The following is a 25,433-nucleotide window of genomic DNA, read 5'->3' as shown; positions in this document are numbered from 1 at the left end:
CTCGGCAGCCGCCGAAAGGCGGAAGCGGAAGCGCGGGCGCTGGGAGCGATGGCAGCCGGCGGACTGAGCCGCTCCGAGCGCAAGGCGGCGGAGCGCGTCCGGAGGCTGCGGGAGGAGCAGCAGCGGGAGCACCTCCGCCAGGTAGGCCGCCGCCCGCCCCGCGCGCCCCGCGCCCCGCGCGCCCCTGACCATCGCCCGCCCGCAGGTGTCCCGCATCCTAAGGAAGGCGGCGGCCGAGCGCAGCGCCGAGGAGGGCCGGCTGCTGGCCGAGAGTGAGGACCTGGTCACGGAGCTGCAGGGCCGGAGCCGGCGGCGCGAGGGCCTGAAGCGGCGCCAGGAGGAGGCGAGTCCTGCGACGCTAGGGGTCCGGCGGCCGGAGTTGAAGTTGCTCGCGGCGCCGGGCAGGCAGACCTCGCTTGGAGCGCTTCTGCGTGGGACTGCTGCCCGGGCCGCCAGCTGCCCTGGGACGGGGGCGGCGACGGGGACGGGGTCGGAGCCGGAGCCGGAGCGTTAGCCCTGACCAGCCTCGGCACCTTCGCAGGTGTGTGATGACCCGGAGGAGCTGCACAGGAAAGTCCGGGAGCTGGCCAGCGCCGTCAGGAACGCCAAGTACTTGGTGGTCTACACTGGCGCGGGGATCAGCACGGTAGGGAGGCCCCATCCAGCGGAACGCCTGGAGGACCTGAGATGGCAGCGGTGGTTGGGGGGCGGAGTGGGGGTCGCGGACAGCTCTGCAGACCAGATTGTAACCCAGCCCAGAAAACTCGTTTTTAAAGCAATGGTTCTGTCGGGTTCCCTGGTGGCAAAGAGTGCTTTATTTGCTGACTGCCAACCACAAGGTCAGCAGTGTGAAACCACCAGCCATTCCTCGGGAGGCTTTCTACTCCAGAATTACAGTCTCAGAAGCCCACAGGGTTAGTTCTGCTTTGCCCTATTGGGTCATATGAGTTGGCATCAACTGATGGCATTGGGTTTTTGAGAAATGAGGTGGGTTAGGGGAGAGGAGGCAGTCTGGGAAGCCCACAGGGGCAGTTCTGTTCTCAGTCTCAGGGGCCCTGAGTCAGAACTGACTCCACAGAAATGGCTGGGTTCCCTGCATTTTCCTAAGGAGCCCTGGTGGGGTGTGGGCTAGTCTAGATGTTGACCTGCTAACCCAGGGTTAACAGTTCAAACTCCCTGGCTATTGCTCAAGAGAAAGATGAGGCAGTCTCAGAGTCAGAGTAGATTTGATGGCAGTGGGTTTGGGGAATGGTTTTTCTCTTTCTTAGAGACAAATCCTATCCAAGAGAGAGCATGGGCCTCCCAAGCCTTTAAAGATACTTGGCTCTGCCCTATCTAGTTCTTTGAAAAGCAGAGAAGGCAGAGGGGTAAGCAGGACCGCTTTATCCGGTGCAGTCCGGCCAGAGCTGGGCTTCCAGCGACTCAGACTGCAGCTGTATCATGGTGCCCACCTGAGGGAGAGAAGAGGGGCTGCAGAAAGAGAGAACTGGGGTCCCCATGCAGAGGGGTTGGGCCGAGTTTGGAGATGTCTCATGGAGGTGCTGTGGGGCATGACCAGTTTGGGAAGCATGATGGTCACATGTTGAGTGTCAGTCACGGGGTTCCAGAGAGGTGAGCACCAAGTGGTTCCCATCGTTCACGAGGTCAGAGTGTCTGTTCAAGCTTGCAGTGACAGATTCAGACCTGGAAGTGAAACAAGGAAGGAGGGTTTTCACAGTTCACACCTGGAATCCGGACAGTCACCTTCCAGCCCAGCAGTCAATAGGAGCGTTGTCAGGGGGTCCTGAGAGCTGAGCTCTGCTCCTTAAGCCAGCAGCAGGTGGTCTTCTCCCCACCCTGGGAGAGCTGCTTTTCATCTCTGGTGCCTGGGCGCTGAAGCAGTGACTGGGCTGCCTATCAAGGTGGAGTAGCAGCCTCTTGGACTGCAGAAGCACCAGCTGACCATGTCCTGAAACTGGGCTCCTTGCCATAGGCAAAGCTGACATGGTGCCACTGAAGAGGTTTGGTGTGGGTGTGTGGGTGGAATGTGTGTGTGATGTCTCCGCCAGCCTCGAAGGATGAGCTGGGCACTGGGGGATGGGGCAGCCCAGAAAGGGAGCTCCTGGACCCCCCTCCGGCAGGCAGGTCTGGCCGGCCGCCAGGATTGAGGCAGGTAAGGGTCTGCTTCCTGTAGCAGAGAAGTCGGATGCTCCCTGCAACCAGGCACTTTCACCAGGTTTGTTTTCTTCCTGAACATGCAGGCAGCTTCCATCCCAGATTACCGGGGTCCCAATGGGGTGTGGACGCTACTGCAGAAGGGGAGGGATGTCAGGTAAGCTGCTTGGCCCCAGGGCCGCCCAGCAGAGGCAGCAGCTAGGGTGAGGAGGGCTAACCCCACAGGGTCTCAGCCCTTCCCCTCCCTCCCCGCAGTGTCACTGACCTGAGCGAGGCTGACCCTACGCTCACCCACATGAGCATCGCTCGCCTGCATGAACAGGAGCTGGTGAGTGTCCACCCTCGCCCTCTGACAGTTCACAGTGAATGGGATGCAGGGGTTTCCTGGGTCTCTCTCACTAGAGCCCTGAGTCCCTTTCCAACAGGGGTGAGGGCTGCCCCACTGGCCCTTTGTCCCTCTGGGCCTCTCAGAGCCGCTAGGGGAGAATCTTCCTTTGTCCTACCTTGCTGGGACAGTGGCTTTGCTGTACAGCTGCCCTTGACCTGGAGCTGATCACAGACTGGGCCAGCCAAAAACAGCTACCCTCTGAGCGCAGTGCTCCCCTGCCCCTGAGTGACAGGAGCCCCCCTCGCCCAACAGGTGCAGCACGTGGTGTCTCAGAACTGTGACGGGCTGCACCTGAGGAGCGGGCTGCCCCGGACAGCCATCTCAGAGCTACATGGGAACATGTACATAGAGGTGAGGGTCTGCAGTAGGGTAGGGCTCCCTGCTCACAGGCCCCTCACCCCTCCCTTACCAGGCGCCTCTCCCTGCATTCTCTCCCCGCCTCTCCATGGAGCACTTTCCGCTCATGCCCCTCACGGGCCCCTCCCTCAGGTCTGCACCTCCTGTACCCCTAACCGGGAGTACGTGCGGGTGTTCGATGTGACAGAGCGCACGGCACTGCACCGGCACCAAACAGGCCGCACCTGCCACAAGTGTGGGGCACAGCTCCGTGACACCATCGTGCACTTCGGGGAGCGGGGCACTCTGGGACAGCCGCTGAACTGGGAGGCGGCCACTGCGGCTGCCAGCAAGGCAGACACCATCCTGTGTTTGGGGTCCAGTTTAAAGGTACCAAGAAGTGGTCCCACTCCTCACTTCCACTCCCCTGCCAGGCCCTCTGCGAAGCCCAGCTCCAGCTGCCCTGCGTGTGCCCTGTCTGCTCCCACAGGTGCTGAAGAAGTACCCCCATCTCTGGTGCATGACTAAGCCCCCCAGCCGGCGGCCCAAACTGTATATTGTGAATCTGCAGGTATTTGGGAGGCAGGGGGTGGGGTGGGGCTGGCTGCAGGGGAAGGACTGAGGCTGCTGGCTGTGGGTGGGAAATGGGCATTCTGCTCATGGCTGTGTCCCCGCCTCAGTGGACGCCCAAAGACGATGGAGCCACCCTGAAGGTGCATGGGAAGTGCGATGAGGTCATGAGGCTCCTCATGAATGAGCTGGGCCTGGAGACCCCGCCCTACAGCAGGTGAGTGGGCACTGCGGCTGCTGCCCACCATGCCAGCCTGCTGCCCGAGGGCCCCTCTCTTCCCTCTGTTGTGGGTGCTGGGCCTGGTGGGAGGTGGCTGAAGGGCCCCGGGCCACAGAGCCTGGAGCCCTGGTGTGTGGGTGCTGGCAGGCTGGCCTGTGGGCACTCAGACTGAGCCTGACTGCAGAACTTGTGATGGTGTGGTTGTAGTGTGTGTACTGAGTAAAAGGTTTACACTTTCTTTCTCTGTGAATTTTCAGGGTCTTTTAGGGGAAATCAATAACTTCTTTTAATCAAAGGGTTCAAGAAATTAAGGATTCCTTCATCTTCTGGGCCTGGCAATTCTTGTATGTTGTTTGTGGTGTTCTGTGGCGTGGGCCTGCTGTGTGCTGTACCTCTTTATTTTTACATGAACTTAGCTCATTTTCTTTGCCCGCGCACTCTGTGTCTCACGTTCATGACGTGTGCTTCCGCATCTCAACTCAGACACATGATTCTTCACAACCTCCCGCCCTGCCCCTCACCCCCACCCCCGACCATCCGGGAAAAGGGGGAGCAAGTGAAGGGGCCCAGAGTAGGGAGGGCCAGGTCCTGGAGGTGGAGGCAGCCCACCCCTGTGCATGGCCACCACAGCACAGTGCTGACCTTGGCATCACTGCCCTGGCGCTGCTGCGGACCACAGCCCGGCCCAGATGAAGGACGGTGGGGAGGTGGAGGCCGAGGTCAGCTCTCCCATCCTGGGGCAGGCGGAGGCCAAGGGGCAAGTTCCCCGCCTTGTCTAATCGTGGCATACACGTTCCTTTCCGGGTAGGTGGCAGGACCCCATCTTCTCACTGGCGACCCCACTGCGTGCCAGCGAGGAAGGCAGCCACACCCAGAGAGCCCTGTGCAGGAACAGAGAAGATGCCCTGCCTGGCAGCCAGGGCACCCCAGTAGGCACGGCCCCCGTGCGTGGGGGCTGGTTTGGCAGGGGCTGCACCAAGCGCACCAAGAGGAAGAGGGTCACGTAGCTGCTGCTCGGGGAAGAACTTGTGGTCTCTTGGCAAATGGCTGGTCCTTCTCCTCAGGCCGAGGTCCCCTGGAGGGCTGCTGCCCTCGGTCTGGTGAGAAGGCATGTAGTGACCGATCAGCCATCGCCCATCTCTGGGCCTGCACCTCTGTGGGGTCTCAGGAGGGCGTTTTCACACCCAGCTGCTGAGAGAGCAGCACCAGCTGCCTTACCTCGGCCACGGCCACGGCCAGTCTCAGGAACCAGCCCTTTCTTCTGCTTACTTGGGTTGCTAGCTGTACAGGGGCCTTTCCCACGGTGTGCGGTGCGGGTGGGCCGGTGGGGCGTGGAGCCTGGCGCTCAGTCTTTTTATCGTTCTTATTAAACTTCTCTGCACTGTTGACTGGTCTCGGTGCCTGCGGGCGGGGCGGGGCGGGGCCGCGGGCGGAACACGGGTCCAGGGGAGGTTCTTTCCAGGGACAGACAGGCTCAGGCAGATGCAAGGTGCCTAGCTAATTTGTAGGGAACCACCTGTAAGTGGTGGTGGGTGCGGGTCGTGGGGAGCACGTCATTGGTCAGACTGGAAGGGGCGGGGCGTACAGGTGGCGTACATTGCTGGGGGTGGCTGGTGTCAAGTGTCATTGGTGGGGTGGGGAGGCGTGGTCAGGGTGGGGCCTCGGGCAGTGGGGCGGAGCCTGCGCGGGTTAGCGCTCACAGTTGGCCAGACTCCGGGGGGGCGTCGCGGGGCGGGGCTAGCGGAGCGAGGCCCAGGCGGCGGCGCTCGCCATTGGCTGCTTGCGGCAGGGTGAGGCCCGCGTGACGGCGGCCGCGCGTGCGCGGGGTGGGTGGCGGCGGTGGCGGCTCAGTCGCTGGGACGCAGGATCCAGGCTGCGTCGCCGACGAACCATGATCCGGAACGGGCACGGGTCGGTGGGCGCCGCGGACCAGCCGGAGTCAGCTGGCCGGCGCGCAGTACGAGTGTGGTGCGACGGCTGGTGAGCGCGGGGCGGAGCGGGGCAGCTCTGGATCTCGGCGGCTCGGCCTGGTGTCCGGCCGCGCCACGCTCCGGAGGGCGGCCGGTGGCCGAGCGTTGCTGCCCCTGGAGGCGAGGTCGTTAGGCCGGCCGGGGCGCGGCGTCCGTCCCCGCCCCCTGGGCCCGCACCGTGCGCTCCCGAGGCCCGGGCTGGACGCGGGCTCCTGGGAGGGTCGCGGTGGAAGTCCCCCGGGGCGCCTTGCGAGATCGCAGCTCGCATACGGCCAGACAGTCCCCAAGCCTCTCCGGGCGAGCAGTCCGCGCACAGGCCGGGATGCGGGTGCGAATCCAGTTCCTAAACTGACCGTTTCTCCAGGGCAGCATGTCTGCCGTGCCCTCTGAGGCCGGCCTTTCAGCTGGCTCTGATGTGGGAGACTTGGAGCGCAGGCACGACATCCCGTGCCCAGTGCCCACTCGGGTGACTGGGCAGTGGCCCTCTAGGGACGTTAAGGCTGTCGAGGCTCTGCAGACAAGAAACCCACTGCTGTCCAGGCGACTGTGCGTCACCCTATAGGGCAGATAGGACTAGAACTTCCCTGACTGGAAACCTGTAGCGACCAGTCAGCTGCTTCTTTGCAGGCAGGGCTAGAGGAGCAGCTGTGTGTAACTAATGTTTGTGGCCCCAGGGCTCTGGCGCTAATTGGCTATGACACTTCCAATATATATACTGTTCCTGGGGGTCGGGGCCACAGACTTCTGTCTATGAGCTGGGCTGTCAGCAGGAAGGTCCTCAATCCTAGCCCAGGGCCTGAGAGTTGCACCTTGCCCGACACTCATCTCAGGAAGGAGACACATGGTTTGTGGCAGTGGACTCTGACCCTGGCCATAACCCCTGAGCCCAGGCTGGCCATAGCCTGGAGGCCATGGAAGTGACACATCCCACACCCAGCCCCACTCCTACTGTGTCTGGGTCCACCATGCCTGCACAGCCCACCAGCGCCCTCTCCAACCCTGGGCAGGGACCCTGAGAGCAGCTGCCCCTGGGGTGAAGTGGTAGGGGACAATTTTGTGGAGGGATTGTGGCTGTGCCTGGCACCTGCCCCTTCAAGAAAGGACCCGGCTTCTGTTCTCCAGACAGCAGGGTCCCTCCCCGAGAGGGTCCCTGACAGGAGCGGAGAATATTCCAGAGCATTAACAGACCCCGAGTTAGAGGACAGAGCTCTAGGGACGGGTGGCAGGGACGTCGTCATTTGCCCCAGAAATTCAGACCTCACTGAAGTTTCTGGAACCCAGCCATTCCAAACCTTTGGCCTTTGCTTTAGTGTGGGTGTAGAGTGGCACAAGATCCAGCCCCAGCCCCCAAATGGATGTTGACTTAGCTTGAGGCACCTCTGCCCCGAGCATGCGACCACGACCCCCCAATGGGCTCACTTCTGTCCCTGTACTCAGGGACAGGGGCATGGAGAGTAGACCCACCGGCTACTGAGGGGCCAGGCAGAAGCTCCTGGGGGCCCTGGCTCCCTCACTGGTCCCCTGGGGCCATGCTGGGTGGCTGACTGGTCCCCTCCACAGTTATGACATGGTACATTATGGCCATTCAAACCAGCTGCGGCAGGCTCGGGCCATGGGCGACTACCTCATCGTGGGTGTGCACACAGATGGTGAGTGGGTCTTGCCTTCTGGGATACCCTGCCTGGCCTTCCTGTACCAGGCCCAGCCGGGGCTCTGGGCCAGCCTGTGGCAGGCCCTCCAGGTGCCCATCTGCCCCTGTTCTTGTCACAGAGGAGATCTCCAAGCACAAGGGCCCGCCTGTGTTCACCCAGGAGGAGAGGTACAAAATGGTGCAGGCCATCAAGTGGGTGGACGAGGTGGTACCCTCAGCCCCCTACGTCACCACGCTGGAGACCCTGGACAAGTACAGCTGTGACTTCTGCGTCCATGGCAGTGAGTGGCACTGGGCCCGAGGCTGTTGCAGGTCACTACTCGGGCGCGGTGGGCTTGGGACTCAGCACCCAGAGGCCTTTGAGGTGGCCATTCAAACCTGGGGGTCCCTTGAGAGCCCAGAGGAGAGTTGTGGGTATTTCCCCAGGTTCTGGTGTATACCAGGTGGGCCTGTCACAGTGGGTAGGGGTGTCTCAGGCCCCAATACCATTGCCTTGAGTTGAGGGTGCTCTGTGCATGGTGCCACAGATGACATCACGCTGACGGTGGATGGCCAAGACACCTATGAGGAGGTGAAGCAGGCCGGGCGGTACAGGTGAGCTGGGGTGCCCACCCACCAGCACGATGGGGTGGGGGGTGGGGCTCATTGGATGGGATCCTGTGTCCCCTGCCCCTGTGGGTACAGCACTTGGAGCAGGATTGTGAGAAGATGGCATGTGTTAGTCTGTGTGGTCCAGGACAGTGGCCACTGGCAGCGCTGAGCACTGGAAATAATGTTGCTTTCAACCTATAACCCAGCATGGCCAGTGGCTCCGCCTGCATTGGGGATCCTGTGGGGGGTGGGGGTGTTCTAGCTGATCCAAGCACTGCAGCCTTCTAGGTCTCTGCTGGTGGGGGGCGGGGGGCAGGCTGCAACCATGCTTAGCACCCTGCTGCCTCCTCTGGCAGAGAGTGCAAGCGGACCCAAGGCGTTTCCACCACCGACCTTGTCGGCCGGATGCTGCTGGTGACCAAGGCCCACCACAGCAGCCAGGTGAGTATGCAGCCCCAAGGTCTAGGATATACCAGAGGGGAGAGGGGACCCAGCGGGGTAGGGTTTGCTCCTTCATAAGCACCCACTCCTCTGGGTTCCATCTTAGTCCTCACCCCCTCACTCTCTCCACAGGAGATGTTTTCTGAGTACCGGGAATACGCAGATAGCTTTGGCAAGGTGAGTGTTCCCACGCTGCCCTGGGGCTCAGCTGCAGACCCCTCACCTGCCTATCCCAGGAAAGGGCCCCTAGCTCATGGCCAGCTTGGGGGCACTGGGAGAAGGGTGGGCACTACATAGCCGCTGCCTAGAGGGCTTTGGCCTAGTGGCTTGGACTCTTTCTTCTGTAGTCCCCTCACCCGACACTCACCTGGGAAACCCTGTCCTCAGGCCTCTCCCAGGTGACCAGATGGCAGCCTCAGGGTGTTGGGTCCTGCAGGCCTGTCTCCTCCCCTGGCCTGGTGTTGGTGCTGGCCCTGGAATACCCCGCCTGCTAGTGTGCTGGTGGTGTGGACAGGAGCTCCTCTGCCTGGGCCACCAGCCTAGACATGGCACTCATGGGGAATGCCAGCTCCTGCCAGCCTTGCCCCGCTTCCCTGGCTGCAGGGCTCCTCTTTTACTCCTTTGTCCTCACCCTTCACCTCCAGAGACAAGCCACCAGTCTGCCTTGTCTGTGGAGGGTGCCAGGGTGGGGGCTGCTGCTGACCAGCACCTCTCTGCCTGCAGTGTCCGGGCGGCCGGAACCCATGGACAGGGGTGTCCCAGTTCCTGCAGACGTCCCAGAAAATCATCCAGTTTGCGTCTGGGAAGGAGCCGCAGCCCGGGGAGACCATCATCTACGTGGCCGGTGCCTTCGACCTCTTCCGTATCCTTCCAGGGCTTCCTGCTGCCTCTGCGGGGCTAGAGAGCCCCCCACCTGCCCCTTTCCTTTCCTGCCACCTGCTCCTTAACCTGGGCACAGACATCGGCCACGTGGACTTCCTGGAGAAAGTGCACGGGCTGGTGGAGCAGCCTTATGTCATCGCTGGCCTGCATTTCGACCAGGTCCTTCTGTTCCCTTGTCGGGAACAGGGGCTGGCACTGATGGACAGGGGTGGAAGCCCTGGAGGGCTGAGCACAGGCTCTGGGCAGTAGAGCCCTGGGGGAAGGACATGGCAGAGAAAGGGCTTGGAGGGAGCCCCATGTATAATCTCTGGGTGGCAGCTGACCCAACTCCGCTTACCTTCCCCCAGGAGGTCAACCACTACAAGGGCAAGAACTACCCCATCATGAACCTGCATGAGCGGACCCTCAGTGTGCTGGCCTGCCGGGTGAGTGAGGCAGCTGGATGGGGGTGGGGAGAGGTGAGTGGTGGGCAGGGGCTTCTGGGGGCCCCCCCATCGGTAGAGGCTGGGCTTAGCTGCCTATGTGCTGTCCTCACAGTATGTGTCTGAGGTGGTGATCGGGGCCCCCTATGCAGTCACTGCTGAGCTCCTGGACCACTTCAAGGTGAGCCCACAGCACCCCTGAGGGACCCACGTTGGGCAAGGCCCCAAGCAGTGGCAGGTGACGCAAGATTTCTCCCAGGTGGACCTGGTATGTCACGGCAAGACAGAGATTGTGCCTGATAAGGATGGCTCGGACCCCTACCAGGTGGGTCGGGGGTCTCACCTGTTCATTGCTGAAGAGAGATTGTGAGTGCAAACCCAGCTCCCCACAAAGCCTGCCCCCACATGGCGCCTGCGTGAGCGTGTGCCCACAGGATGCATCCCCCTTCCCCCAGGAGCCCAAACAGAGGGGCATCTTCTGCCAGGTGGACAGTGGCAGTGACCTGACCACCGACCTCATTGTGCAGAGGATCATCAAGAACAGGTGAGGTGGCGCAGGCCTGGCCCGCTGCCTGGAGGAAGCGGTGGCCATGCTGAGCTGCACCTGCCCCCCCACAGGCTAGAGTATGAAGCTCGGAACCAGAAGAAAGAGGCCAAGGAGCTGGCCTTCCTGGAGGCTGCGAGCAGGCAGGAGAGGGACTGTGACCCCTGACCACCAGGATGCCACCCGACCTGCTGCCCATGGCTTAGAGCTGCCTCCCCACACCCTTCCTGCACCCAGCTCTGCAGCGCCCAGGGCAGTCTTCCCGGTCTTCACTTGCCCAGTCCCCATGCTGTTGGAGAGATGCTGCCTAGCTGAGCAGGGAACGCAAGGAGTGGAAGCCCAAGGGGGAGCGGGCACTTGGACCAAGTGCTGTGCCTGAAGCGGTGGAGGCCCAGCCCCGCTCAGCTTGGTCCTCAGAGCCTCTGCAGAGCTGTCCCCATGAGATGGCCTCTACTGCACCGCTCGCGGGTGTGTGGCTGTTTGGAGCTCCAGCGAGTGGGAGGGGGGCTCCCTTCCTGTGGGCCCACCCTGCCCCCTACTTTCCTCGTGAGGCCCCACTGCTCTGGGACTGCCCCCCCCCCGTGTTGTACCCACACGCTGCTGTTGGTCTGTGGGGTGACAGAATAAATGGGAAGCTCTGACCCGAGTGGCGGACAGGTGGCCATGTTGCAGGGGGGTGGGGGCGCACACTCCGGATAAGGAGCTGGCTCTGCAAGCCCCCTCACCAACCACAGGGTCTCGTTTCCAGGCTGGGTCCCAGGACCCTGTTCTCAGGTCCCGTCTGAGGAAAGCCAGTGGGCTTGGTTTGTTCACATGTGAGGATTGCAGGGAGGTGTTTGCAACCTGCCTCCCTCTGCCCTCCCCAAGGGGCCTGTGTTTCCCCTCTGGGCTCAAGGAATACTGGTGGGGGTGGGGGTGGGGGCTGGACTGCGGCCCAGCCATCAGGCCCTTCTCTCCCCCTGGCTCAGGTTCCCATGAACCTCCCTGAACATTGGCCACCTGCTCTGGACACAGGATCTGGAGACTGTGGCAAGGGGACTGTGGGTGTGTTAACCTGCTAATCACTCGCTGCTCCCCCCAGCCCTTGAACCCCAGATCTACTGATGGGGGCTGTGGGAGAAGGACAGCCTTCCTTGTGAGGCCCCAGGACTGATGAAGGGTGAGGGCAGGCTGCTCCTGGGCAGGCTCAGAAAGGCCTGAGGCTGCACCAACCTGTCTCCATTCTCCCCGTCCTGGAGAGACCCCACGTTCCAGACTGCTCCCTCTGCTTTATTTATCTAGTTGGCTGTGGGCAGGGTGGGGCCCCGGGGCCGGCCTGCTCGGGTTCGGCCTCTGCTGCAGTCGATGGCCCGAAGTGACAGGAGGACATCTGCCTTGCACTGGAAGGTCCCGCCGTCTGGGAGCCGTGCGCAGCTCTGCAGACTTGGGGCGACGTGGCGGATGCACACGGCCTGTGGCAAGCGGAGCAGGGATCAGGGGCTGTCCCCCCCACCCCCGGCGCCCCCCAGCTCACATGCCCTCAGGCTGGTCCTCACCGGGTTCTGCAGGCTGGGGTGCAGTGCAGGGCTGTGGATGGTGTGCTCAGCACGCCGCCGCGCGGAAGGGGAGGTGTGAGAACTGGAGAGCAGCCCCGCAGCGCGGCCCACCGAGTAGTAGCTGCGTCCGGTCGGTGGCTTGTACCATGCGCGCCCCGCTGGGGCCATCAGCAGGGCCAGCGCCAGGGCAGCGGTCGCCAGCGTGGTGGGCAGGGCCATGGGGATGGCAGGCAGGCAGGCAAGCGACTGCAAGTGGCGGCAGCGACTGGCGTGCTGCCTTTTATCTGTGGCAGGCAGGCGGGGGACGCGTGCGGGGGTGGAGGAGCCCTAGGCGTGGTGAATCAGGTGGCCGAGCACAACGCAGGGGCCTCCCCACTCCTAGAATGAACCCTTACTGCTGCTCCAGCTTGCGTTTGACCTCGTGGGGCCCCAAAGCACCTTTCCACAGCAGGGTAGGATCCTGGGGCTGCTTGTCGCTTGCTGGGCCAGGGAATCACGAGCCCCTGGATGCCAGTGGGGACAGCTCTGCCAGCAGGGGCACCACTGGAAGCGCTCCTGGGGCCCCAGCCTCCCAGTGCAGGGTTCCCCAGCCTGGGCACCTGGTCCACCACACATCACACTGTCCCAAGAACCTTCATAGATGGGCCCAGAGATCCAGGACAAGGCCTGGGCAGCACGGACAGCCAGGCCTGCAGGCTGGCTCTGCTAGAGCATGGGGCGGTTTTCCAAGCTTTCAGGGAGCTGCAGACGGGTAGGCTGAGACCTCACTGGAGAAGTGGCTGGACTCAGGTCTCCAGTGCTGAACTGAAAGGGGCGAGAAGTGCTCTCTAGAGCATGGTGTCAGGAGAGGGGCCCCAGAGGATGGTCCCTAGGAGGAGGGAGGGTGGGAGTACACACTGCCATGTCATCTGGCGGCCTGCAGGGCTGCACTGGACAGGACTGGAGGGGAGCACAGGGCTGTAGCAGGCTCCATGGCTGCAAAGGCAGGGCCCAAACACGCTGCTCCCAGATGCCCCTTGAGGGGCTCTTAGGAGGGAGCTAGGCTGCCCAGACCCTTGGCTCCCGGGGTCACCTTGCCAGTTGGCAGGCACACAGCTGAGGGGCCACCAGCTGAGCTGTCAGCCTGAGTCAGTTTGGAGTGGGCCCCAGGTGCTGAAGGGATGTTTATTCATGAGAGTTTTAATATTGGGAACAGGAGCTGGAGGCCTCCAGTCAGCCAGGAGACTCTAATGCATGTCAACCCCCCATCCCCACCCCACCTCCACCCGTCTGCTTCTCACAGGAAACCAGACATCATCCCGCCTTGGCGTCAACTCTGCCTTGGGGGTGGGGGACTGTCTTCTGAGGACCCCAGCTGGTGGGTAGTGAGCCCAGGTGGAGCTGAGGGGTGGTAAGCAGTGAGCACCCTCGTCCTGCAGAATCCAGGGGGGCCATGCCTGAGGCATAGAGCAGGGGTGGTGTAGTCCAGGTAGGGGGCTGGGAGCGGAGCAGCCCCTCCACTGTAGAGCTGGGCTGGAGAGGGGACAGGTCTGGGCTCTGGCTCACTCCTTGAACTTCCACTCCTGGCGGCACATGGGGCAGTGCTGCTGCACCTGCTGTGCGTGGAGCCACTTGAGGATGCAGTGCATGTGGAAGCAGTGGGAACACTGGCCCCACACCAGGGGGCAGTCGTCGCCCGGCACCTTACCTGCAGACAGAAGGAAGCAGGCTCACAGGCTGGAGGGAGGCACCCCACCCCAGGGCTCCCCCTGTTCTGTGTGACAGGCCAGGCCACAGCGGCCCCTGATCTGGGACCCCTGTGCAGAGCAGACACTCAGTTAACTCCCGGGAAAGCGGAGAAGTTATCTAGAGCCAGGAGGGACATTTGCAATAGATGCTCCTCCGAGGACAGCTGAAAAGCACCTGCCCACAGGTGGCCCTGTGGCACTTGCCTGTCGGCTTCACATCAGCCACAGACCTGAGGTATTCCCTGCATTCTGCACCATTGCCTGTGACTGCATGAGTCTGGAGAGGGACTGAGTGAGTAGAACTGGGTTGAGACCTTTTCTGGATGTGGGATTCATCTTGCTGCAGAGCGCCTTCGTACCCATGGGTCCGTGTGTGTGTCTGTCCAGTCCGCCTGGCCCAGCACAGATCCTCATGCACAGCTACTGTCAGCGGATGCTGGGTATGTTTCAGACTGAGACACACTAGGAAGAAAGGTCTCTCTCCAAAAAATGAGACAATAAAAACGCGACCATGGGGACGGTACAGGACTGGACAGTGTTTCCTTCTGTTGTGAGAGGGTACCCCATAACAGAGACGGGAAACAAAGCAGGAGCCTGCAGCACAGGAAGCCAGGAGGGCAGCTGGCCGCTCTGGATCCTAGATACCCTGACAACTCACTGGAGATGGCCCCCCTGTGGGACCCTGACATCTGCTCAGAGGATCCACTCAAGTCATGTTCAGGCCTTTCCAGGAGTAACACCTTTCTCGTTCTGGAAATTACAAATTTGAGGGGGCTTCAGAAAGCGTAAGAGAACTTAAAAGGCCAAGATCATGGAATGCCTCTATGCACGTTGGCACTCCTGCAGGTTCCCAGTCAATGGTGCTCAGCCTTCGCGGCTTAGTTCTTACATTCAGTTGCTACTCGGGTGCAATGAATCCTGAATTATTCAGCTGCTAACCGAAAGGCCTGCACACAGTTCAAATCCCAGAGCATCTCTGGGACAAAGACCTTGTGAACATCTTCCAAAAAGATCTCTGAATTGGTTCCTAGAGTACGGTGTAAAAGTGCTCTCTCTTTCCAACAAAGGAAGGTCAGGAATAGAAGATATGGAACACGTCTCAATGGCTTCTTTGCCAGGAGACCAGAAAAAACGGAAGGTGCTAGTCAGCTAGACATTTGATAAAGGACTCTACGGAAGGATTCTTATACTCTAGGAGCTTGGGGCTGGGTGGGATGAGGGACTAAAACTATTGCCCTGGCTCAACAGAAAGTCAATGTCTAGAAAAGAATGATGTGACACATGAACAAATGTTTGATACAACTGATGTATGGATTGTCATAAATTCTAAGAGCCCCCAATAAAATGACCATTGAATTAACAAATTTACAAAGTAAAATGGGCCAGTTAAAGCCAATAAATATTTGCTATTTTCCTGCTCAGCAATCAGAAAAAATAGCATCTGGGGTCTTAAAAGCTTGTTTTTAACAAGCAGGCATCTGAGACATCCACCAAGTCTACATGGAACGAGCATACCGGCCTATGTGAGCCAAGGATTGTAAATAATATACCGCATACACATGAGCATAAGCCGGCCCAAATATCAGCTGAGGCAGCGATTTTTACCACAAAAACTGGATTAAAATGTGCTAAGGAGGTCTGTCTAAATAAGAAGCTGGATGAACAATCTGGAGGAGAAAACAATGGGACCAACGGTATGGGGGGACATGGTAGAGGGGGAGGTGGGGGGAAAGGTAGTGGTGGTAACACACTCTGGGACAAGGGAACAACAGGTGATCCAAACAGATGGTGAGGAGGGTATAGGAGGCCTGGTAGGGTGTGATCAAGGGTAATGTAACCGAGAGGAATTACTGAAACCCAAATGAAGACTGAGCATGATAGTGGGACAAGAGTAAAGTCAAAGGAAATAGAGGAAGGAACTAGGAGGCAAAGGGCATTTGTAGAGGTCTAAATAAAGGCGTGTACATATGTTTATACATGAGGATGGAGAAATAAATCTATGTGCATATATTTATAGGTTTAGTATTAAGGTAGCAGAGGGACATTGGGCCTCCACCCAAGTATTCCCTCAATGCAAGTACACTTCTATTAAATTGGCATTCTATGATGCTCACCTTCCCTACAGGATCACTGAAGACAAAGCGGGTGCATAAGCACACGTAGTGAAGAAAGCTGATGGTGCCAGTCTATCAAAAGACTTAAGTGTCTGGGGTCTTAAAGACTTGAAAGGTAAACAAGTGGCCATCTAGCTGAGAAGCAACCAAGCCCACATGGAGGAAGCACACCAGCCTGCATGATCATGAGGTGCCGAAGAAGGGATCAGTTATCAGGCATCAAAGAACAAAAAATTATATCATTGTTTGCTCACCTTCCTGATAGGATCGCTGAAGATATAGCGGGTGCATAAGCAAAAGTGGTGAAGAAAGATGGTGCCTGTCTATCAAAAGATAAAGCGTCTGGGGTCTTAAAGGCTTGAAGGTAAACAAGTGGCCATCTAGCTGAGAAGCAACCAAGCCCACATGGAAGAAGCACACCAGCCTGTGCGATCATGAGGTGTTGAAGGGATGAGGTATCAGGCATCAAAGAACAAAAAAAATCAAGTCATTGTGAATGAGGGGGAGTGTAGACTGGGGATCCAAGACCCATCTGTAGGCAACTGGACATCCCTTTACAGAAGGGTCACGGGGAGGAGACAGTCCAGTCTAGGTGCAGTATAGCTACGATGAAACATACAACTTCCCTCTAGTTCCTAAATGCTTCCTCCCCCCAACTATCATGACCCCAATTCTACCTTACAAATCTGGCTAGACTAGAGGATGTACACTGGTACAGATAAGAGCTGGACACAGGGAATCCAGGGCAGATAATCCCTTCAGGACCAGTGGTAAGAGTGGCAATACTGGGAGGGTGGAAGGAAGGTGGGGTAGAAATGGGGAACTGATTACAAGGATCTACATATAACCTCCCTGGGGGATGGACAACAGAAAAGGTGAAGGGAGACATCTGACAATGTAAGATATGACAAAATAATAATTTATAAATTATCAAGGGTTTATGAGGGAGGGGAAAAATTGAGGAGTTGATACCAAAGGCTTAAGTGCAGAGCAAATGTACAAATGTGCCTGACACAATGGATGTATGTGATGAGTTGTACGAGCCCTCCCAATAAAATGATTTTTAAAAAAGTGCTGAAAACCCTCAGCTTATACCTGAGTATATATGGTAATCCACATCTAAAGCAGGGAACGACTTTAGAACTTCAATGTGAGCGCCTGGTTTGCAAAGGCTATGTAAAATAGTGGAAGCCCCAGATCCATGGGCAGGGTCCCTGAGGTTGAATCTGGTGAGTCATAGTCGAGGGGAGAAAAGCTTATTATCAGGGGGCCTTGTAAAGTTGATTATGGAAGAGGGAGTTAGGTCAAAATGTAGTATCACTGGACCTCTCTTTTGATCCACTTTAAAGCTGTTTCAGTTTAAAAAAAAAAAAAAAGGTGAGGGGACAGCACGAGTGGATGAAGGCCCTGGTGCATTCATTCCCTCTGGCCTCGGGCGGGCCAGGATGGGAAGAATGCGTTTGCAAGGTGGACTGTTGCAGAGCATTCAGCTTACCCTGTCAGTGGATCTTCTGGATGATGCATTTAAGTTTGTCCTAGTTTTTGATATTGTCTGCTCTCTTCAATGGAGGTTTTTATCGGCTTTAGTTAATCTTATTCGTTTGCTTAATGTTTTTATATACTTGAAATCCAGGACAGGTTCATTAATCTACACAGATAGTCACTGGATGAATGGCTCTTTGGGGGTGTGGTAAGGGAGGTTGAGGGACACCGGAAGCCACTAACCATGAGCACAAGAATGAAGAAAGGTCTAAAACTGATGGTGGTGATGACTGTACAACTCTTCTTGATGCTATTCAACTACTGAGTTGTATGGGTGTGAGTTATATGCCGATAAAACTGTTGGCAATAACTAACTAAATGGAACTATTGCCCTGGGAGGATCTTTAAACCCAAATTGTCCTCTGGGGTCATATCATAAAACCTAATCATCAAATTCACTCACTGCTAAGGAGTCGATTCCAAATCACTTCGACCCTGGGACAGGGAAGAACCGAGAACTGCCCCTCTAGGTTTCTGCAACTGTAACTCTTCTGGAGAGTAGGGCGTCTCATTATTCCCCCATGAAACCTCACAACAGTTTAGCTTAACTAATAAAAAAGGTCTGCCTTGAGCCTATGTTCTTTTAAGCCCTATCTATGGGATCAAATTAGCAACAACACCTTGAAAGAATACCTAGGGGCCTAGGAAGGCAGTGAATTTATGTAACTGGAGGAGGACGGACTCAGAAAAGGAGTCTGAGGATAGATGCACAACTTGAAGGTAAGATACAACCACTGCTGCTAAGTGGTATGTATGTGCAGAAAGTGCAGAATTTTGTGTGTGTATGTGTGTGTGTGAAAAATATAAAAGGTTACATTCATGGAAACCTCAGGAGGCAGGTATACTGTGTCACAAGGCTTGCTATGAGTCAGAATTGACATGAGTCAGCACAACTACACAACCGGCTTGACTATACAACAGCTGGGCCCCACCCTGTCAACTGCGGGCCAATTCCATCAGCTGCTGGGCCAATTGCACAACTACACAAACAGCTTGACTATACAACAGCTGGGCCTAACACCATCAACAGCTGGACCAATTCCATCAGCTACTAGGCCTGATCCCCTCAACTGCTGGAATGTGATGGGATCAACAGTTGGCCCCGGCTGCATCAAGGATCAACAACACAGCAGGATTAAGGAGAGCCAATCTCCTCAGCCTGATAAGGATTTGCTCATTCCCATGTGCTGACATCTCCTCTAGCTAGGCTTCTCATGAGGTGCCCGCCAGTCATTTCTGTGTCAAAAGCCCTATGTACAACAGAACAGAATGGAATTTCCATTTCTCTCGCAAGGCTGTCCATATTTTGTATGGCCTACAGCATCCACCAAGTGTTTTGGCATCATCAACAAAACACAAGGACACATCGTTTTGGTATCTGCTTTCAGCCAAGATTCACCTGCTATCACCTAGTACACTCATTGTCCCACCTCCTCTTCTGAATCCAACCTGACTTTCTGGGAGCTCTGACAATCTACTGATGCAACCATTGTCATTGGATGATCTGCAGAGATTTTACCTTAAAACGTTACCTACCTACCTACCTACCTACCTTAAAACTGAATTAACTATAAGAAGTCAAATCCAAGCATGGTGCTGGGTTCTCACTTGCTCCCAAAGGGTGGGAGATCTTGCTTTAGATCAAGACTTAAGGGTACACATATCCAAATAGAATGAGGACTCACCCAACCTGTGGCTAAAGGCCATCTGGGAGCAAACTGGACCAATATAAGCATGGACAAAGAAAGGGGTGACGCTGAGGAATGATTGGGATGCTCTGGGAAAGAAGTTTGCATTAGGTTTCAAGACGTGAAACAAAAGTGGTGAAATGTTATTACCTGGTAACTGGAAATGGGGTACGTGTGTTCTGACAGCACTGTTTTTGCACATGCTCAAATAAAAATGTTTAAACAAATCAGCTTTCAGTCTGTTTCATCGCTGAGTTGGATGACAACATAAAGATGCCCACATTTTTCTTAAACTATGGGCTGGATTGTTAATACACACATGGGGCCAAACTGCCTGGCTACTTTGGATGTCAACTCTTCGGCCTGGCCAGAGAGTGCATGCAGGGGTTTCCTGGGGGAGCACAGTGGGCATCGCTGGCCCAGGGTAGTGGGGCACTCACAGTCGGGGCAGCAGCCATTGAAGGCCATCCGGCAGATACCGCAGTTCTCATCGTTGGCCACCCAGAGCCAAGTGGCCACACCGTTCCAGCACTTGATCTTCACCTTCATGACTAAGCAGCTGCGGCAGGCTGAGAGGGAGAGGGTTACTTGGTTAAATTCACTCAGCTGAGGCAGAACCCTGGGCACCCAGGAGCACTTTGCAGCGCCTGGAGGGCCAGCCCTGCAGGGAGGAGGGGTGGGCACACGGATGTCCCACGCGGCCCTTGTCAAGGAATCTTTACTAGAAAACTCTAGAAGAACCAAGAGAGGACCATGCTAACAAGTCTCCAAGGAAGGGGCCGCTGCTCCCAGGAGTCTTTATGGGGCGGGAGGGGGCCACTGTGGAGGTTTCCTGTTTTCAGTTACATTTAAGGATCTACACGCAGGGAAGGGCGCAAGGTCTCTTAGTAAATCGTCAAGTCGCGCCAAACAGTATTTTTAAATGGACGTGATTGCCGAAAAGCAAAGGGCACTCGCTACCTTGGGCCCCGCAGACAGACACCCCCCAAGCCGGCTCGCTCGGTTCCAGTTGCATCACCAGAAACAAACTCACCCCCTCGCCCAAAAAAATGGGAGCGTTCTCCGAGTCCGGCCGAGGTGGTCAGTACCTGGGGGCAGAACCACACTTTGACCGGGTGCCGGCGCCGGCGACGGTGGACCGGACAACGCGCCCCGGCCAGCGCCCGGCTCCCGAACCCCAAGGCTCTCCGCGCCCCGCCCCCACGACTTCCGCGCCGGCCCTGCGGTCGCGGCTCAGGCCCCGCCCGGCCGGAACGCCCCGCCCAGCCCCGCCCCCAACGACCGCCGACCAACCCTCACACCTTTCGGGACTTAATCCGCGCGGCCCCGCCCACCGGCCGTTGGCGCCCGCGCGGGAAGGTATAAAAACGACCGCGGCGGCTGCCTGGGCACCTTTCGAGCAGCGAGCCCGGCGCCCGGAGCTAGCTGCGCACGCGCCGTCCTGCTCTCGACGCCCGCCGGCCGCCCGCAGCCAGTCGGCAGCCAATCGGCAGCAGCTCCCGGGACGCGCTCCGGAAGGGCCCGCGCAGCGGAGGAAGTGACGGGCCGGCGTGCTGACGCGCGGTCTCGAGCCGAGGCCGATTCCGCGCCCGCCATGGCCGACAAAATGGACATGTCTCTGGACGACATCATCAAGCTGAACCGGAGCCAGCGCGGCGGCCGCGGCGGGGGCCGGGGTCGCGGCAGGGCCGGCCCCCAGGGCGGCCGCGGAGGAGGAGCGCAGGCCGCCGCACGAGTGAGCCGCGGCGGCGGCGCCATCCGGAACCGGGCCGCCATCGCCCGTGGCGCTGCCGGCGGCGGCGGCAGGAACCGACCGGCGCCCTACAGCCGGGTAAGCTGAGCAGAGGGCCGGGGCCGCCGGGGGCGCGGCCTGCCCGGCGGGGCGCGACGCGGGGGCGCGGGGCTCCGGGGCCGCCGAGCAGGCCCGGCCGAGACCCGGCCGAGGGGGCGGGGAAGGAGGGCGCGCCGCCGCGGCCGCCGGAGGCCGAGACCCGCCTGGCCCTTTGTCTCTGGGCGGCGGGAAGCGCGCTGGGGGAGCTGGGGGCGCCTGGGGCTTGGAGGCGGCAGGGCCGAGGCTGACGGCCGCTTCTCCCCTCAGCCCAAACAACTTCCGGACAAGTGGCAGCACGACCTCTTCGACAGTGGCTTCGGCGGCGGAGCCGGCGTAGAGACCGGCGGGAAGCTGCTGGTGTCCAATCTGGATTTCGGAGTCTCGGACGCGGACATTCAGGTAAGGACCCGGGGCGAGGGGGCGCGGCTGCAGCTGCTCTGCCTTGACCGGCTGGTTCCCACTGCTCCTGCGGGATGTGGGAGACGCCCCCACGCCGGTCGCCCTCTGGCCTGTGTTTCCCCCTGCTTCCCCGCGATTCTTAGCCTCAGGTTTGTTTTGCTTTAAGTGAACCCTAACCGGTGGGTTTCTGATTCAGGCGTAAACTGCCGGGGATCAGTCTGGGAGGTGACTGGGTCAGGGTACTTTGCCTCCCGGAGTTCCATTGCCCTCAGGCCTGCTGTGGGGCTTGGCCCTGGCAGGACAGAGCAAGACCCGTTGGACACTCAGTCCTTTTTTTAAGGTGGTTCTGGAAGCCACTGGAAACTGCTTTTGTTGAACTCCATTTCCCAGTGGTCCCGAGGTCAGGCAGTTTCCATGGCAGCGCTTGGCCTGGGCCTTTTCTGCAGGCTTGAGTGGGAAGTGAATGATTGCTTGGGGTGGGTGGGGGTGGTGGGCTGCTGCTTGAGCTGTGATCTTGGACTTGGCTGCTTGGATACTCCTTGGGAGTCTGTTCCTCATTCAGAGGCAATTGTGATGTGATCTTGTGGCCTCTGTTGTGGGAGTTGCGACTTCCTTCGCATCCTGTTACCTGTGGGGATGTCACCTGGCACCCTGGGATCAGCAGCCTTGCTAACAACGGCCCCCCTGACTCCCAGGAACTCTTTGCTGAGTTTGGAACCCTGAAGAAGGCAGCTGTGCATTACGACCGCTCGGGCCGGAGTTTAGGAACCGCAGATGTGCACTTTGAGCGGAAGGCAGACGCCTTGAAAGCGATGAAACAGTACAACGGTGTCCCATTGGATGGTGAGTGTTAGCCTGGACCAGGACGCTTAGGGGCCAGAGCCTACGCTGGTGGCGTTTGGGGCTGGTACTTGTCCTGTAGGAATATGCCTTCTCTGTGGCTAAGGACACTTTGCCATTTGCCCCTTTGTCTCTCTCTTCCATTCTGCCACCTCTCAATGCTGCCCCACACATCTGGACCAACCTCTTGTGAACCCCCATCCAGCAAGCTACATCCCTCCCCTCCTTCAGCTCCTTCCGGAAGATTCACTTCTGTGAAGCCTTCTCAGAACCGCCATAGTACACCTCTGAGTGCGGGGCTGTAGTCATAAAGACAAAGGTACCGGTTCTGTTTCCGTGAGGTCATCCACAGCTTGCTGCCCACGAGAACCCCAGACAGGTTACTTTACAGCCCACTTGGCCTGGACAGAAAATGAAGGCAGAGTGTTGGGGGTATTTTTGTCTCCCCACCAGTGTTGGCAGACCTGCTTCTTTGTTGGAAGCACTGGAGCTGCAGAGACCCTTTGCATGGTTACCAGGGAGAGGTGGCAGCTGGACTGGTCACACTACCCCGTCACTGAAACTCTTGTCTTCTTTGCTACAGGCCGCCCCATGAATATCCAGCTGGTCACATCACAGATAGACACACAGCGGAGACCTGCACAGAGGTGAGTGGACTGAGGAAGGTCACCTGGGGCCCCCTGGCCATGAGACTTTGAGGACATTAACGAGTGCCCTTTTCCTCAGCAGTATAAACAGAGGCGGTATGACTAGAAACCGTGGCTCCGGGGCTTTTGGTGGTGGCAGCCGGAGAGGCACCCGTGGTGGCAGCCGGGGACGAGGCAGAGGAACTGGCAGAAGTTCAAAGCAGCAGCTTTCGGCAGAGGAGTTAGATGCCCAGTTGGATGCTTACAATGCCCGGGTAAGTCCCAGGGCAGAGGGTCTAGAGGCTGGTGGCCATCTGAGTGAGGCTACTCTGCTGAAAGAAAACCTCTCCTCCTCTCTCTTTCAGATGGACACTAGCTAAACCCACGGCAGCCTGTGCGCGCACAGAACAAACCCAGACATCTCACCCATGCTTCCTGCCGGGAGAGGGAGGGTTGGCGGGCCTTGACTGGGCGGCCAATGATGGATTTGTTTCATTTATGTTTTAAAATAGGATTTAAAAGCTCATGTAAAGGTTTTTTCTTTTCTTTTTTTAATTTTGAAACAGACATGTTTTGTACCGAGTTATTTTTGGGATAAACTTTACTGTTTGCTGTTGTGGGGAAGGTGGCGTTTTCACCTTCGCCATAATAAAATAGAACTGTGTGTAGAACTGCTCTGTCTTGTCTGTCTTTTCCATTCCTGGGGGCTGGGCCGCAGGGCGAGGACTGGCGTGCGAAGAAGTCCTCGTTCTTCTCTTACTTGCCAGGGAGCAGGACACCAAGTGGGGTGGCCTTCACCTGGAGCTGCCTGTTCATTCTGCTGTACTGTGGAGGTGAGAGGCCAGGGAGGGAGTGGGGCACTGCATTGAACTGCTTTTAGAGGCTCTTGATGGCTAATCCCACCACAAGCTTGCTTGTGGTCATATCTCACAAGTGTGGGTAGTTTGGGCTTGTTCCCCACTGGGGCTGAGAACAACTGACCCTAAGGGGCAAGTGAAAGGAATGGAGGTTGGTCCTCTTGCATCCGCCCAAGTTGCCATGCCCTGTGGAGACTGAATTCCTGGGCTGGGCCCAGTTCTTCCACCAGGTCAGGGTCTCATTTTGGACTGGAGATTGACAAGAATGCTGGCTGGTTGTAGGTAGTGTCAGTGACTTAATGTGCAGATCAGCAGACTGCTTCCCCGTCACCCGTAAGCCTTCATTTCTGCTGTGGACCCAGGTAAGAGGCTTGCAGAGGATAGGCCTGGGAGGTGATCTGACTGGAGGGATGTTTGGGAGCAAGGGAACCATGCTGGGGACAGATTACAGGCACCTGACCTCAGTGACAGGGTGAGGTGATGGAGAGAAGTGGCTGGTGGGGCCGAGGGAAGGCCGGCCTGCCTTGTTGGCCTTTGATCTGAGCCTGGGATGAAGCCCTGCCTTTGGGGTTGATGCCTGGCTCCTCTTGGGCCTCAATGGAAGGAGCCCTGTGGGCTAGGGATGGAGGAAGGGGCCAAGGCTTGGAGCTGCCCAGGTCAGCAGGCAGGGCATTGGCGAATGCCCACAGTTGTCAAGAATAGGTGGTGTGCATTTGGTGTTCCCGGTGTGTTGTAATGTGTGGGACAGGAGGTGTTGCTTTACGACACCTAGTGCTGACTTACAAACAGGCACAGTTTTGAAGTGCACACAGCTCACTTTGATCCTGCAGAGGGGACCTGTTTGTCTTTAATGGGAGCTTTGGTGAGAGATGCGCACTTCCGTTTCTGTGTTTGAAGTGTGTAGGATCGATCCCACGGTTTGGCCATGGTGGACAGGCTGCTGTCTGGTTTTTGTGAGGTGTCTTCAACCACCTTGGGTGTGCATGTGAGGGAGTTGTTGGCCTTCACTGAGAAGTGGAATGAAAGGTAAAGGAAGGTGCTGGGTCATAGGGTCACAGTGTTTCACCTTTAAGAAACCTCATACTGTGTAGCAGAGCGGCTGTAAAGTATAATGTGTAAAACTTAGCATCGTTCCTCACCTGCATGGATGTTTGCGATTCCCATCTCACTGGTCTTAACCCTCCCAGGCAGCTGAAGAGCCTTGCTCCTACTGTTCACAAACTAAAAGGAGTGGAAGGAGCCTGCCCAGGTGGCATAGAAGGTTACTTACTTGCTGGGGTGTTGGCCACATGGTCAGCATTCAAAACCCAGAAACTCCCATAGAGAACATTAGAGTTCCAGAAACTTCCCCGACAGTTATACCTTGTTACTTTGCGTTGCTGTGGAACCAACACAGACGGCAGTGAGTTTTTGTAAACGGGAGTGGAAAGGAGTCTGTGGATGCAGTGGGTTAGGCATTGAACATGCCAGGTGGGCGGTTCAAACCCCCGAGGCTATCTGTGCCCTTAAAGATGGACTACTGTCTTGGAAGTCCTGTCTAGGGTGGCTGTGCATTGGGATTTACTTGATAGCTTCCTTATAGTTTGGCTAAAGGAACTGAGCACCTGGTTTACAACTGGCATGCCTTAAGTCCCACAGACCAGAGCTGCCTCGTGTTACTAACATTTCTCCTATAAGCCTTTGTCTCTGAAAGTGACTTTTTTCCACTAGGAGTTCATATAGCTAGCATCTTCTCTTACCATTTATTTTTCAGTTCAGGTTTATAGGGAAGAATAGTATAAAAAATATTGTATACCCTCTAGATTCCCCAACGGTCACATTTTATGCATTTTACCCCGGTACCACGTGAAAGCGTGTTCTAGTCATAATGCTACTTTGTCCCCAAACACATCCCTGTATTTTTCTTTGAAAACATGGACATTCTCAGCTGTAGAACAGAGACCCCACCGTTCCCTAACAGCCCTGTACTAAGCCCTAACAGCCATGGAACAGTCTTGGTTCTCTGCTGTTACCTGGTCGCCCACACACGTGGGATGGGACACTTGTCTAGTGTGTGCAACCTTGTGCTTGGTGACCCCCATTGGACGGTGAGATCTGTCACGTTT

General features: G+C 57.5%; 5 protein-coding genes across 10 annotated transcripts; 3 read left to right on the top strand and 2 right to left on the bottom strand.

The window, feature by feature from the left end:
- The first annotated feature begins 19 nt into the window (after window positions 1–19).
- Window positions 20–5,054, top strand: SIRT7 (sirtuin 7). 3 transcript variants are annotated; one of them, XM_075562382.1, is made up of 10 exons: window positions 20–141; window positions 206–343; window positions 542–646; window positions 2,241–2,311; window positions 2,410–2,482; window positions 2,795–2,893; window positions 3,032–3,268; window positions 3,369–3,449; window positions 3,559–3,665; window positions 4,477–5,054. In XM_075562382.1, the coding sequence occupies exons 1-10, from the start codon at window positions 49–51 to the stop codon at window positions 4,673–4,675; spliced, it is 1,203 nt and encodes a 400-aa protein (XP_075418497.1). In that variant the 5' UTR covers window positions 20–48; the 3' UTR covers window positions 4,676–5,054. The 3 variants fall into 3 exon arrangements, with proteins under 3 accessions (XP_075418497.1, XP_075418495.1, XP_075418498.1); XM_075562380.1 differs by having other exon boundaries at window positions 2,795–3,268; XM_075562383.1 differs by lacking the exons at window positions 20–141; window positions 2,241–2,311 and having other exon boundaries at window positions 207–343; window positions 2,795–3,268.
- Window positions 5,055–5,474: 420 nt separating this feature from the next.
- On the top strand, window positions 5,475–11,015 carry PCYT2 (phosphate cytidylyltransferase 2, ethanolamine). The gene is made up of 13 exons (XM_075562373.1): window positions 5,475–5,648; window positions 7,199–7,287; window positions 7,409–7,570; window positions 7,817–7,883; window positions 8,237–8,321; window positions 8,454–8,498; window positions 9,045–9,183; window positions 9,280–9,362; window positions 9,551–9,628; window positions 9,741–9,806; window positions 9,885–9,950; window positions 10,081–10,169; window positions 10,244–11,015. The coding sequence occupies exons 1-13, from the start codon at window positions 5,560–5,562 to the stop codon at window positions 10,335–10,337; spliced, it is 1,152 nt and encodes a 383-aa protein (XP_075418488.1). The 5' UTR covers window positions 5,475–5,559; the 3' UTR covers window positions 10,338–11,015.
- A 157-nt stretch (window positions 11,016–11,172) lies between these two features.
- NPB (neuropeptide B) lies at window positions 11,173–12,997 on the bottom strand. Its single transcript, XM_075562375.1, has 2 exons — window positions 11,705–12,997; window positions 11,173–11,620 (listed from the first exon to the last, which is right to left on the bottom strand). Exons 1-2 carry the CDS (start codon window positions 11,921–11,923, stop codon window positions 11,447–11,449), a joined length of 393 nt encoding a protein of 130 aa, XP_075418490.1. The 5' UTR covers window positions 11,924–12,997; the 3' UTR covers window positions 11,173–11,446.
- A 99-nt stretch (window positions 12,998–13,096) lies between these two features.
- ANAPC11 (anaphase promoting complex subunit 11) lies at window positions 13,097–20,219 on the bottom strand. 4 transcript variants are annotated; one of them, XM_075562377.1, is made up of 4 exons: window positions 20,077–20,219; window positions 19,809–19,863; window positions 19,216–19,344; window positions 13,097–13,391 (listed from the first exon to the last, which is right to left on the bottom strand). In XM_075562377.1, exons 3-4 carry the CDS (start codon window positions 19,322–19,324, stop codon window positions 13,246–13,248), a joined length of 255 nt encoding a protein of 84 aa, XP_075418492.1. In that variant the 5' UTR covers window positions 19,325–19,344; window positions 19,809–19,863; window positions 20,077–20,219; the 3' UTR covers window positions 13,097–13,245. The 4 variants fall into 4 exon arrangements, with proteins under 4 accessions (XP_075418492.1, XP_075418494.1, XP_075418493.1 ...); XM_075562379.1 differs by lacking the exon at window positions 19,809–19,863 and having other exon boundaries at window positions 20,077–20,207; XM_075562378.1 differs by lacking the exons at window positions 19,809–19,863; window positions 20,077–20,219 and adding an exon at window positions 19,864–20,000.
- ALYREF (Aly/REF export factor) lies at window positions 20,162–23,142 on the top strand. Its single transcript, XM_075562374.1, has 6 exons — window positions 20,162–20,606; window positions 20,874–21,005; window positions 21,701–21,848; window positions 22,429–22,492; window positions 22,575–22,746; window positions 22,837–23,142. Exons 1-6 carry the CDS (start codon window positions 20,370–20,372, stop codon window positions 22,849–22,851), a joined length of 768 nt encoding a protein of 255 aa, XP_075418489.1. The 5' UTR covers window positions 20,162–20,369; the 3' UTR covers window positions 22,852–23,142.
- Window positions 23,143–25,433: the final 2,291 nt, after the last annotated feature.

This window comes from Tenrec ecaudatus, chromosome 10, assembly GCF_050624435.1.
Source record: "Tenrec ecaudatus isolate mTenEca1 chromosome 10, mTenEca1.hap1, whole genome shotgun sequence".
Classification (NCBI taxonomy): Eukaryota; Metazoa; Chordata; class Mammalia; order Afrosoricida; family Tenrecidae; genus Tenrec; species Tenrec ecaudatus.
This window is presented reverse-complemented; position numbering and strand designations above follow the sequence as displayed.